Source organism: Podarcis filfolensis (genome assembly GCF_964270895.1).
Source record: "Podarcis filfolensis genome assembly, chromosome: 1".
Classification (NCBI taxonomy): Eukaryota; Metazoa; Chordata; class Lepidosauria; order Squamata; family Lacertidae; genus Podarcis; species Podarcis filfolensis.
The window spans coordinates 17,049,514-17,063,940 of record NC_139604.1 but is presented as its reverse complement, the minus strand read 5'-3'; the positions used below and the strand labels follow the sequence as shown (position 1 = coordinate 17,063,940).

The 14,427-nt window shown below is 44.4% G+C and overlaps 1 protein-coding gene across 1 annotated transcript in view; it reads right to left on the bottom strand.

Moving 5' to 3' along the window:
- Positions 1-10,320, bottom strand: part of HIBCH (3-hydroxyisobutyryl-CoA hydrolase) — a 59,936-nt gene extending 49,616 nt beyond the window's left edge. Inside the window, exons 1-6 of the mRNA XM_083571497.1 lie at positions 10,114-10,320; positions 8,277-8,319; positions 7,154-7,294; positions 5,622-5,706; positions 3,385-3,465; positions 846-898 (exon numbers count right to left, since the gene is read on the bottom strand). Of these exons, the coding sequence (XP_083427623.1) occupies positions 846-898; positions 3,385-3,465; positions 5,622-5,706; positions 7,154-7,294; positions 8,277-8,319; positions 10,114-10,160 (450 nt within the window). The 5' untranslated portion in view covers positions 10,161-10,320. The remainder of the gene's footprint in view (positions 1-845; positions 899-3,384; positions 3,466-5,621; positions 5,707-7,153; positions 7,295-8,276; positions 8,320-10,113) is intronic.
- Between the last annotated feature and the right edge of the window lie 4,107 nt (positions 10,321-14,427).

Sequence of the window (14,427 nt, the reverse complement as noted above, 5' to 3'; positions counted from 1 at the left end):
ATAAATACAAAGCATAACTTCTACAAATGTGCTGAATTATTCTGCATTGTTCAACAGTATACAGAACTTACTATTTCTTGGGCACACAAACATCCTTGAAACCAAGAGTGAGTTCACACATTACTTAACACTTGATGGCTAGAAGCTACATGTGAACCAACTCCAATTCAACTCCCATCAGACTTAGCCAAATATCTTCATCTTCCCTTACCCTCAAGCCCACACACCCATCCCCAAGTCTGCATGGAGATCCTTCTCAGTCATACACAGTACTAAAGGGGGTGAATAAGCACCCACCCCCCAAAAACAAGGAACTTGCTCCCCACCCCCAATTGCTGGACTCCTGCCATTAACATTTGCTGCTATTTTGCTTTGAGTTTTTACTGTGTGTGACACAACTCAACCACTAAGAATTATACTTTGCCCCTTCTGTGCCCCCTTTTTCTGGTGCTGCCACTGTTCTCAGCGAAAAGGTGCTTTTCTTTCAGCTCACAGGGAGCGGGATGTTGTAAACGTTCTAAGACTGAAAACTGCCCTCAGAAAATAAGGTGCTCAAGAACATTTCACAAATGCTAAAAATATAATATCACAGAATTGTAGAGTTGGAAGGGATGCCAAGGGTCTCCAGCCCAACCCCCTGCAATGCAGGAATCTTTTGCCCAATGTGGGGCTCAAACCCACAACCCCGAGATTAAGAGTCTTGTGCTCTACCGACTGAGCTATCCCTGGTCAATGTTATTCTCACACATCTCTCTTCGAAACCCCTGTAGTCACTTCACTGGCGACTTTAAAACAGAATGAAAGCACAAGCCAAGCCAATTGCCTTAGAAAATATTTCTACTTACACCTCCCATTGTAATTCCATCAATAAGCGCCACGTATGGCTTCTGGCAGGTGCCTGTCAGGACGGAAACAACACATTTCGTGAGGAGAGAGAGACTTTGTGCTGGCCACCAGGCAATGGCTTTTTCCACCTGCCTTGCCCCAGCTGGAGTCTTCATAAGAGAGTTGTTTCCAGGTGAAGAACTGTGAGGGCAGAGTGACTCTGTGTTGGCCATCAGACAATAGTCTTTCCACCTGCCTTGGCCCACCCTCCTAGGAGCCTTTCCCAGACCATGACTTTAAGAATAGCAGAAACAGCTGTGAAGAGAGGAGTTCAGGGATTTATTTATTTTTAAAAAAAAAATATGTTGTGTGTCCTTGTTCTCAATTTGATCTTTTCATGTGCTTTTTGTATGTTTTGAGGTATTTCATGCATTGTGACTTGCTGTTATTTTTACAGATTATAGTTTAGTAATTATTTATTGTAACAGTTAAGTATAAACTGTTTCATTACCATTTTCTGATATTTAATTTTACTGTTTACCATTATATTCTAATGGATTATTGAGTATTGCTTCATTTGATGTAAGCTGTTTATTTTAAAGTTATGTTTTTATTATGGCTTTTTTGGTATTGGATCAGATTGTTATCAGGTGTGTGATCTTTGCTGTCTATTTTGTTGTTTCTTCAGCTTGCAAACCTATGCTGGTAATATAGGAGGGTGGTATACAAATTAAAAGTGAAATGAAAAGACATATATGTGTTTAAAACAGCACAAAGCACACTTCTGCAAGGAAAGACCTTGTGAAGCCTGATAATATAACTTGGAATATTCAAATTGTTGACCAAATTATAATTATTCCACTCTGAATTCCAAGATTAGCCATGTTAGTCCATTGCAGCAAAGAGCCAAGAGTTTTACAGCATCTTAAACATCAGCAGACAAAAGCATATGCCGTAATAAACCTGTTAACCTTTAAAGTAGGCCCAGGGACCCTTTTTCAGTCTGAGCACTGCATTCCCTTCAAAGCACCCTTTCCAGGTGCAACAAGTCATTGGTGGGTATGGCTAGGCAAGTGGATGGAGCAACAAATGCTAATTTTACCCTAGCACACTATGATGATTTCTACACAAGCCCCTCTCTATCACCCATCCAGCAGCAAGAGGCATTATCAGAGTTGGGAGACACACTGCACTCGGGCAAAAACATTCAGGGTGGGAAGCAGAACCAGTGAAGGGGGTGGCCTGGGGAGACTTCAGAGGGCCACACAGAGAGATGTGGAGGGCCGCATTTAGCCTGAGAGTCCCCATCCATGCTTTAAAGTGCTGTGGTGCCTCCTCTCTTTCTGAATACAGTGGTACCTCAGGTTACATATGCTTCAGGTTACATACGCTTCAGGTTACAGACTCCGCTAACCCAGAAATAGTGCTTCAGGTTAAGAACTTTGCTTCAGGATCAGAACAGAAATCGTGCTCCAGCGGCGCGGCAGCAGCAGGAGGCCCCATTAGCTAAATAGTGATTCAGGTTAAGTACGGACCTCCAGAATGAATTAAGTACTTAACCCAAGGTACCACTGTATAAGATTTGGATATTTAAAATGTTCTTATGCCACCATTCCGTTAAAAAACCCCCACACAGGGCAGCTCACAACAGTGATAAAATAAGGAATGAACAAGAGAACAGTAAAACCGAAGCAACCCCCCGCCCCCAAACCTAGCAATACCAGGGATGGGATGTGGGGGGGAGGGGGAAATCAACTGATTAAGAAGAGCTTAGTGGTGAGCCTGGGTAATAAAAAGTTATTTGCCTGGCACAAAGAGTATCTGAAGCTAGACGCCAGGCAGGTCTACCTATACAAAGCATTCCACAGAATATAGCAGCATAATAGATCAGGTGTGGGGAAGCTCAGGGCCAAGGGGCCAAGGAGAGCCCAGGCTTCTTGCATCTCTCACCAGGCCACACTTCCTCACCCGCTGTGCTTCACTCCCAGAGTGCTATTGTTCTCAAACAACACCACCTCTTGTTTCTCAGGATAAAGGCTAGTGGGGAGCGTGGGAGCATGTGCAGAAACTACCTTACTGCACAAGAGGAAAATGTAAGTGTGTTGCTCCACCTACTTTTGCTCCTGGCCTCACCGATCCCGGCACATGGCCCTTGGAAGGTTGTAAATAAAGGAATGCAGCCCTCAGACTGAAAAAGGTTCCTTCCAGTGTATGAAAGAAACACTGTAGAGAATTGGTGTAAACTGTGGAAACTGGCAATACTATTCTTAGAACAATTTTTAAAACGAATGGTGACGTGTTACCAACCACATAGGTACCAGTGTGAAAATGCGGGGTAGGGAAGGGGTTTAAGAAGGGTTACGTCTAGCTCAGTTGGTTAGCGTGTGGTGTTGATAATGCCAAGGTTGCGGGTTCGATCTCCATATGGGGAGCTGCATATGCCTGCATGGCAGAAGGTTGGACAAGAGAATCCTCAGGCTCCCTTCCATTCTACGCCTACTCAAATTAAGCCTGTACTTTTAAATTACTAAAATACTTTTAAATTACTGGTATACACACCGATAGCATTGTTCAAGGCGTACTCTTCTCTGAAGAAATATTGTGGCATCCCTTCTCCCGCTCTTCCTGCTTCAACGATAGCTAGCAAACAAAACAAGTGTCAAATTTAGCTACAAAACACTCAACTGTCTGGAATACCAAGAAATGTGACTGCAGCAAACTTTCATGATCACAATATATGCAATCCAAGTTGGTGGACATCCAAATTCTGTAATTTAACTAGGTGCGATGTAAAGAAGCACTTTCTTTTGTCTGTCCTGAATTTCCCAACATTCAGCTTCATTGGATGGCACCAGATTCTAGAATTAGGATAGGGGAATAGAAAAACAACAACCCTCTGTTCACTTTCTCCATACCACAGATAATCTTATACACCTCTGTCATGTCTCCCTCTGCTCTCCCTTTTCGTTAACTAAAAACCCACAAATGCCTTTTCTCTACAAAAAAACCTTTCCCTATAAGGGAGTCTCCACCCCTTGATCATCTTGGTTTCCCTTTCCTGAAACTATTCCAGCGCTACAATATCCCTTTTGAGGCGAGGCAACCAGAACTGTACAGAGTATTCCAAGCGCAGTCGCCCCACAAGTCTGTATAACAAATCAAATCAAATCCATTTATTGTGAGGACCATGCCTGTGCACAAACATCAACACTACAATAGTTAAAAATATTAAAATTCATTACATACTATGCCAACAAAACCTTCTTCCCACAGAATAGAAAAGGAGGGAAAACGAGCAACGAGTTAAACAGACGATGAAGGGGTCTTTACATTGTCGTCCATAAATCTTTCCCTGGCTTTCATGGCCTTCATCACAAAAACCGCTACCACATGGGTAATGCGTGGGTTTGCATCAACTAACAAAAATTTTACTCTATCTTCAGGACTGGTTATAGAATTGGGTATAATTTGCAGCAATGCGTCTCTAAAGCCCGAGTAAATGGGGCAATAGAGGAGGTAATGTGTAAGATCCTCTTTAATTTTCATAAGGCAAGGACATAAACAGTGTTTTACTGGGGTTTTTGTGTATCTACCGGTCAAATAAGCAGTTGGCAATGTTTGGAACCGTGCCATAGTAAAAGCTCTCCGAAGGGTGGGATCAGTGATCTCCACCAAGTAGTTGGCACAGATTTTGACTGCTTTTACTCGAGGGAACCAGTAAAGTCTGTATAACAGCATTACTACATGGGCAGTTTCATTTTCAGTACCTTTTCTAATGATCGCCAATATGGAATTTATCTTTTCCCAGCCGCTGTAAACTGAGACAACTTCACTGACCTATCAACTACATGGCCAGTTGTTCCTGGTTAGTCACTGCCAGTTCAGACTCCAAAAGCATATACCATATTTTTCACTCTATAAGATGCACTTTTCCCCTCCTAAAAAGTAAGGGGAAATGTGTGTGCGTCTTATGGAGCGAATGCAGGCTCCATCTCTGAAGCCAGGCTCTGAAGCGAATGCAGGCTCCATCTCTGAAGCCAGGCTCTGAAGCGAATGCAGGCTCCATCTCTGAAGCCAGGAGAGCAAGAGGGATCGGTGTGCACCGATCCCTCTTGCTCTCCTGGCTTCGCTTCGCTGGAGAGGCGCTGCGCAGCTTTCCCTCTCTGCGCAGCTCCCCTTCAGCAAAGCAGGAGGAGAAATGGAAGGGGCTCCATTTCTCCTGCCGCTTCACTGAAGGGACGCTGCGCAGAGAGGGAGAGAATTTTTTTTCTTGTTCTCCTCCTCTAAAACTAGGCGCGTCTTATGGTCGGGTGCGTCTTATAGAGTGAAAAATACGGTACGTGAAATTAGAATTCATTGCCACAATGTGCCTGACTTTACACTTTCTGACAATTAAATGCATTTTACTGTCCATTAACCTAGTTTTGAAAGATCCTTTTGGAGCTTCTCCCAATTTATTTTAAGTACCTTGAATATTTTGGTATCAGCAGCAAACTTGGCTAACTTAATGCTCATCCCAACTCTAGATAATAATTTATGAACCTGTTAAAAAGCACAGGTCCAGCACTGATCCTCAGGGACTCCATCCCTCCAATGGGAGGACAATCCATTTATTCCTATTCTCTTCTTCCCATTTCTGAACCAATTCCTGGTCCATAACAGAACCTCCCCCTTATCTTGTGACAGCTAAGCTTACCCAGGTGTCTTTGCTGAGGGACATCATCAAAAAGCTTTTGAAATTTTAAGTACTCAATGATAACTGAAACTCTCAACTTTTTGAATACGCAAAACCTTACCTTTGATATCACCTCCTGCACAGAAAGCTTTGTCTCCAGCTCCCTTTATTATTATTAAAAAGGTGTCAGGGTCCTTCTCCCATTTCTACAAAAGATAAAACATGTTGGATGTGGGCTCTGATAACAGAAATAAACCAGGCTAAGGAAAAACAGCAGGGAACAGTTCAGCATTTCTGTCTCATTGGCTGCTTCTACACTGGAAGCTGCTTCCACTCTCGTTATATCTGTATGGTAGAAATACATATTTTTGGGGGAAACAAAAGGCATCATATAGTTTCACCCTAATTTCCTTGGGCCAAAGCCACATGCTCTATGAGGCTCCATACCACCTCTCTCTTCTTGAAGACAGAACGGCCACCTTTGACCCATTCCCTTTTTCAGAGCAGTGTCAGCACTAAAAGGGGTGTGGGGAGAACCCCAACAGCTCTCTAGCATATGCTTTGCCTCTTCCTCCTTTCGATACAGACGGCAGCAATGCCACACCTTCGGGATGAATCTCAGCAACCTGTCAAAACCTTGAATCCACATGCACTGCACTTCCCCCTCCTGAGCCATGGCTGAACCAGGTGATAGACTAGAAGTCCAGGAGAGCGATAAAAGGCCCTGGCTTCTTAGCATCCTAGTGAAGTTTGTTTATTTGATTTACAGCCTGCCCTTCCTCCAGAGGAAGTCCGGGGAAGCCACATCTCATCTCCCCCTGCCTAACTTAAGGAAAGCTGCAAAGCCAAGGAAACCCCCAGCCAGCCTGAGCCTTTTCCTATAATGTTGACTCTGCAGACGGCAAGGAGAAATATCCATTCCCATCACTTCCCACCTTGCACAGGAATCCCCCTTGAGACATTTCCTTTTTCCAGAGGGAGCGGTCACACTCATTCTTCTCCCTCCCTTGAAGCAATATTCACTTGTTTTCAGTACTGCCTTTCTTGGCCCTGCTTCCAGGCTTCCCCCTCCCCTTCCTACTACTCTGCCATTCAAATAGGGATTTCTGTTTGGCTGTGGGACACCACAGGGTACGGTTGCTGCCACTAAGACCACCAGTATAATTCTGTAAATATGGTGAAGATGAACATGGTGTGTGTGTGTCTCAGTACTGCCTGTTACTTATTTAGTGAGCGTAGATAAAATCCACTACCGGTAACAGCATTTCTGCTGTTCTTGTTTTCAGGTCCTTCCCCACTCCCCAGTACATCCCCAATTAAATCAGAAGGATGGCCATAAAATTAATCTGATTGCTGGTTCATCCAGAGCCCTTGGCTTGGTTTGCACATGAATGCTCATTGCCGAATGAATGTGTGGTCAAGACATGGCTTTTGTTAGTGAATGAGCCATCACAGATCATACGTTGCATACCGAACTTTCGCACCACCTCAAACCCAATGGTTTTCAACAGAGGCAGTTCACACATTCAGCTGCTGAAGTGTAGAAAAAAAGTGATGGGCTATAGTCGCTGCTCGAGGTGCTGCCCTTGAATGGTCTCCTCTGTCAATCCACACACTGTGCCCACAGCACTGATATAAAAGAAAATCACCAACCTTCAGTTGTGGATACATCTGTCGAATCATGGATATATTTAATGCATTCAGAGCCTTGGGTCTGTTCAAGGTTATAACACCAGCACACCCCTTTTTTTCCAAGAGAACCTCAGAGGAAGAAGCTGCCGTCTTGGACATACTCTGCATATTTGAAACAAGAACAAACAAAACAAAACAAAAATCAAGGGACTCAGCCACATTCGTCAAAAAACAACATTCTAAATGTGTTATAAACACGTAACACCAGATGGCGCCAGAGAGCAAAAAACAATTGATGCAATTTTTACATAGCGGGTTTTTTTCTTTCGTTACGACGATTTAATTTCTGACTTATTTATAGCGGCGGGGGGGGGGGGGTTTCCTATGTGTAGAACCACCCAAGGTTTTTAACAAGCTGCTAATTTGCAAGTTGGTTCCAGCAAGCAAATTCTTTAGAGCAGGGGAGGGAAAACTGCCTCTCCAGATGTTACTACTACTCCCATTCTATATGGCCATTCTGGCTGGAGCTCATAGGAGCTGGAATCCAAAAGCATCTAGTTTTCAAGCAGAAGGTCCAAGGTTCAATCCTGGGCACCACCAGCTGGGACGGACTCCCTGTCTGAAACTCCAGAAAGCCACTGCCAGATAATGCAGAGCTCGATGGACCAATAGTTTGGCTTGGTATAAGGCAGCTCCCTATGTTCCTATCTAACAAACTACTTTAGGCTCATGTATGAGCTTATGCACGCCCACAAGTGCTTGTCTCCTGCCTTTCCCCCATGTGAACAGTATACAGGAAGCCCACAACTTACGCACATTTGACTTGTATGCATTCAGCTTTATACGCTTGGCAAAATAATTTTTTAAACATTAAAAAGGGGGTGGGCGTTCAGGAAAAGACTTTTGCAATCCCACCAGCCATTACACCCAATGCAATTTTGGCTTTAGGTGAGATCCCCGGAACATAAGTTGTGGGCTTGCTGTATCATAAATTGCCTTTGAAACTTGTGTTTTTGCTTTCTGGAGACGTTGTTGGAGGAGCACAATTCAAAAGCCCCCATGGGCTTGCTGAAAACAGTTTACATATTGAACCTTACCAAACCCACATTAGCCTCCCCAACCTGAAAGAGACCGCCACACTTACCAAATGTTCTACAATGACCTGTAACCTGTTGAATGGCTTCAATCTGAAACAAGAAAATCAAGTTCAGCCATATCTTCTGCCACAGCCTATGTAAAAATGTCAAGCAAATCAAGCACGTGCTTTTGTCAGCCACACCTACACTATACATTTAAAGCAGAAACAGCAGGGGAAAAACTTTCTCGAGCAGTTCATGAATCGACCCAGGGAACTCTGGGAATTGTAGGCTTGTGCGGGGAGTTCTCCATATTTATTAACATGGGTCCCCCCCGCCATCTATTTTATATTGTGTTCTAAGTGCCAGACAGAAGCTTTTCTCTTCAACCAGGTGTTGGCTGATTAACATTATATGGCTTTTAAAATGTGTTTGTGGGATAGGGGCTATTGGTTTGTTTTTGTTTTATTATGTATGTTTTATTATGTATGTCGTATTTTGATGTTTAGAACTGTCCTGTGATCTTCGGATGAAGGGTGGTATACTGAATGAACAAACGAATAAGCATCATTCATGTGCAAACTTTAGAACAAATGGATCAGCTTTCTGGAAAAAAATACATCTTCCCTACATTACCTTTCCTGTGGTGTGCTTTTGGTACACCTTAACATAAACACAAACATGTCCAAAAATTAAATTTGAAATGATTTTCAGCCAAGAAGGAAGCATTCCACATAGCAGGATAAGCCTTCCTGAACTCCAAACTTTTTTCTTCTCACTGGGCTCATTTAGCTACTTGGTCCCTCTTTAAAGCTCAAACTTTAAATTCAGCCAATGAGCTGAGCTGACATCGCCCTTGACCTTGGATCACCTTAATATGACCTTAACATGCAGCAATGGGACACTTGCTGGAACCCACAGGGAGAGCAAGTACCTGTTGCCGCACACACACCTGTCGAAAAACAAAGGGCATGAACCACATTTTTTTCATTTAAAAAGAGATTTTGTTCCTGAATCTTGGCAGCCCAAAGCACCTGTTCCCGTCTTCCATAAGTTTCCTTCTCCGCTTTCGTGACCTAGAAAAGAGTTTCTGCTCTTAACACTGTCCACTCCCCTCTGGGGCATTCATGGTCAGAAGCACTGTTGGGAGGCACTCCTTATGGCTGAAAGGGCAATTGTAAACCCACTGAACCTCTTGGGCTTGCCGATCAGAAGGTCGGCGGTTCGAATCCACACAATGGAGTGAGCTCCTGTTGCTCTGTCCTACCTTCTGTCAACCTAGCAGATCGAAAGCACACCAGCGCAAGTAGATAAATAGGTACCGCTGCAGCGGGAAGGTAAACGGCATTTCCGTGCACTCTGGTTTCCGTCACGGTGTTCTGTTGCGCCAGAGGCGGTTTAGTCATGCTGGCCACATGACCAGGAAAGCTGTCTGCAGACAAATGCCGGCTCCCTCGGCCTGAAAGCGGAGATCAGTGCCACACCCCATAATCGCCTTGGACTGTACTTAACTGTCCAGGGGTCCTTTACCTTTTATATTATTATTATTATTATTACTTATTCAATCTGTATACTTCCCTTCATCCTAAGATCTCAGGGCGGTTCATGGAATAAAACCACAAAAATGCGTAGTAAAAACAAAGGACAAAAACAGAAGAAAAAATACACACACACACTTCCCTCAAACACATTTAACTGCTAGTAATCCAATGGCCTGGTTGAAGTTTATAGCGTCAGCCAGTACGGTAATAATTTCAGCGAAAGCTACGCAGCGCAGGCCCCGCTACTCGGGAGTAAGCTCCCACTGCGTTCAAGGCTACTCCTGAGGAAAGGTAGGCGGGGCTGCGCTTCTCGACGCCGCTCTCGGCCCTCGCCCCACTCGTAGGGCCGCCGGCCTCGTCTAACCTGGGAAGCCTCCGCCTCAACACCGGAGCCATAGCCGGCAGCCCCATCCTGCCACCGCCGCTCTCTCTCGCCCACTAACGTACGGCTTCGACGGGTATGAGGAGAGGAGGCCGGCAGGGCGCGAGGTGATGACATCACGTGGCTGCGCCGCTATGCACGCGCGCGCAGCTGACTCTTAGCGCGTCAACGGTTTGGGAAACTTTTAAGAGCACAGAGTTCGCGCGGCCTAGAGAGGCCGGGGAGTGGGAAGGAAGCAAGAGATCAAGTAAAAGGAAGAGCCGCATCGCATACACGGATGCGGCGTTTCCGAGTTCCCTTTGACAACATAATCCTGACCGTGAGAGCTGCCCATAGGTATCAATGGGGGGAACCTTATGACGTAGCTGCGACTGGACAGCGGCAATGGGTCTTACTTTGCGCGATTTTTTATTTTTTTAAGGCTTTAAATATTTTTGCAAGCGAGTTATGGCCATGACCGCAGGAACGGTTTACGACAACCCTGCCGTGTAGTCCATTCTTAATACACTACAACCAAGTCCCATTGAACCCAGATGCGCTTAATAAGATTGCACGGGAAGCTGCACACAACAACAACCCTTCAGTGTAGCCCATGCTGTTGCCTCCACGTTGCTGTGGACAGGCAGAGGCTCACGGCCGCCCTGCAATGGAGCCCACTGCTCACACTGCAGGTGGAATACATTGGTTTGTTTGCTTTTCCAGCCAACCCCCCCCCCAAAAAACCCCCACCCCACTCTCATTAGATTGCAGCAAAGGTTGATCTATTGCCCACTCTTTAGTAGCCATTCCTGCACTGCAGAGGGTTGGACTAGATGGCCCTTGGGCAGGGGTAGGCAAACTAAGGCCCAGGGGCCGGATCAGGCCCAATGGCCTTCTCAATCCGGCCCGCGGACGGTCCGGGAATCAGCGTGTTTTTACATGAGTAGAATGTGTCCTTTTATTTAAAATGCATCTCTGGGTTATTTGTGGGGCATAGGAATTTGTTCATTTCCCCCCCAAAAAAATATAGTCCGGCCCACCACATGGTCTGAGGAACGGTGGACCGGCCCACAGCTGAAAAAGTTTGCTGACCCCTGCCCTTGGGGATCCCTTCCCACTCCATGATTCTTCCCCGCCCTAATCCGCAGTAGTTCAGCTGCGCGCAGAAGTGTTATCCCTGAAACCGGAAAGTGGAATAATGCCTTACTTGTTGGGAAAGCGAGTAGAAACATTTTTCTCCATCACCTGCTTTCCCTTTCTCTATGACGTAGGAGGCCTCCTTGTTTCTTGGCATTACCGCCACCTGGAGGCCTCTCTGATAAACGACTGTCTCCCTTCTCCCCCCTGATTCCCATCTCCGCCTCCCAGGACTCTCTACCTTCCTGCCCCCACCAGCCTCCAGAATTATAGAGTTGGAAGGGATGCCAAGGGTCATCTAAGTCCAACCTTCTCAACAATGCAGTCCCCCATCCAGTTTGAAACCAGACCAGACCCTGCTTAGCTTTGCAAATGTGCTAGTGGTTTTCTTTGGGGGTGGGAGTGGGGGTTTATAAACTAGAATAATGTCACACAAATAAGTATACCAAGTTTTCTCGTGTCATTTGTATATCACAAAAATAGCATAATGAATGTGGAGTGATATCTACAACATATGGTTCATTATTAGTGGTCAATGTATAAGTTGTTATTATTACAGTGGTACCTCGGGTTAAGAACTTAATTTGTTCCGGAGGTCCGTTCTTAACCTGAAACTGTTCTTAACCTGAGGTACCACTTTAGCTAATAGGGTCTCCCGCACCGCTACCGTGCGATTTCTGTTCTCAACCTGAAGCAAAGTTCTTAACCCGATGTACTATTTCTGGGTTAGCGGAGTCTGTAACCTGAAGCGTCTGTAACCTGAAGCATCTGTAACCCGAGGTACCACTGTAATTTCATTTCTATACCGCTTTACATTTTTAAGAAAAATCTCAAAGCGGCTTACAGAATATTAAAACATCAATAACACAATCTGAAGAAAGTCAAATATAGAGTATACAATTAACAGAAAACTAAAATATTATCTTAAAAGATTTCAAAATAAAACATTACAAAGGAGGTCAACTACAAAAGGAGGTTATTGGTTCATGAATTGGTTTAAACCATTAGGAGAAAAGAGGGGGAAGACTGGGGGGATGGTAAGTTGGGTGGGGTCGGGTGGTTATGCTTCTATTATTCTACTTAGTGAATGTGTGGGGTTTCGTGTCAGTGTTACTTGTATGGGTGATTCAAAAATACACACATGCACACACACACCCCGCTCACACACAAAAACAATTTTCACTACAACCAAAGACAACCAACCACACCCTAAGCCACCACCAATCTCTCTCACCACCAACGAAATACAACAAGCGAATGTTCTAGTGGTTTTATCGCTGCACCACTAAGCTGTTGCCCCATTGGCAGTGCCCACGGATGGTGTGTGCAACACTTGCATCACAGAGTCGTGCAGTGGACAGACTGAAAGGGCTGTCGTCCCCCCCCCCCCGAAAGCTATATCTTTTAACTCTATCATAGCATCAGAAATTCAACAGCAGGTCTTTCCCGTCTTGCAGTGATGGAGAAAGTTGCACCTGCTGAATTTCTGCTTGCAACGCAGCTGTTAAATGCAAATGGTATCCTACAAGTTATGTGTGTGTGTACGCAGTGCTGGGATTTCTGTGGATTAGATGGACACTAATACACCGGAGAACATAAATGCTTTTATTGTATTAATATATATTTTTATGAAGTGCGTACAATGCTGCTGGCTTCTACACAGAGATTAAAAACCATACAGTACATCTGTGTACTATTAATAACTGTTGCTAATGGCTGACATAGGTTGTATGATAACGCATGAATAGGGTTTTAAGGGGATTTTCAGCTATTAACCTATATATGGTGGGGATGAGGCAGAGCACCAGAGGAAGCAGCTCCCCGATGAGTGAGATCTTGCAGACCTCTCTCGCACAACCCCAGTAAGCGGTGGGGTGGTGGTGGCAGGAGGGGCACACTCCCATTTCAACCCAGGCGGCAAAATTGGATGTGCCGATCTCTTATCAAAGCAAAGAGTGTAGTTAGCATATCGGCCTGAGCTGGAAAAAAGCACTCCTGTCCACAGCACATCATCAGAATACAGCAGCTCTCCTAAATCACACATCCCCTGAAAACCTATATGTGAAAAAAGCTAAACTGAAAAGCTTTCAAGTGCTGCATAATAATCCATTCAGAATAGATGACTCCCATATTGCCTTATCAAGAAGTACCATCAAATGTCTCATTTGAATTCTATGCCAAAGATGGAAATAAGAAACCGTCCCAACAAAAGAAGATTGGCAATTAAAACTGATGGAATATGTAGAGATGTTGAAACTTACCAGAAGAATAAGAGATCAAGATGAGAGACCTTTTTTAACAGACGGCGGGGAAATTGTTTAATATATGTAGACAAATTGTAAACAATTAAAAACGTTGGCAGGATTGACATAAACACAAGCAGTAAAAAACCAAAAACTTACATAGAGTAAAAAGATTAAATTCACAAATAGGTTGGAATTGGTTTTGCAGTAAATAAGAAACCGCAGCGGGGAGGGGAGGGAAGTTGAAGAGAAGGTTGGTTTTTGTTTAGATTTAATTTTTGTTGTAGAAACATTGTAAAAAGAACAATAGGAAAGAGAAATTTAATTTTATTTTTAATAGGGTTGGGCATGCTATACTGGAACGTTCATGATGACACACTTCAATCGTCTGGAGAATCTAGCCCAGCGACTTCATCTAAATGTTAGTTAGCATAAGAGAGATTGAGTCCTGCAACACCCTACTAAATAGTTCCTGGGGCTGGAGCTGCAAAGTCCTAATGACTCCCTCTGGAACAGGCTGTGAAATCGAAGGACCAAAACACTGCAAGGCAACATCCCGTATTACAGCCTCACTTCTACACAGCTGGTCCTATTCCCATAAAATTTTGGTAGCTATGTGGTTCTGATATTTATTTTACCCATCCGGGGCACAAAATTACACCTTCCAAATAGTATCTACATGCCGGGAGGAAGAATCAAAATCAGAACCTACATCCTAAACTTCTGCTCGATTAAAACCTCGAACAGCTGTTATGTCTCGGAAATGCTCGCGGCAGACCCCAGATGGCAACCTTGTTCTTCCCTTAAAAACAGAGCTCCTCCATCTGGCTCATTTGGAATCCCTTTGGTAAAATTCAACACAGCCACTGCTAGCTTTCTTTTATCATTCTCAGATTATCAGTTGTACAGCTGAAGCAAAACTTGTGTCAGAAAAGGA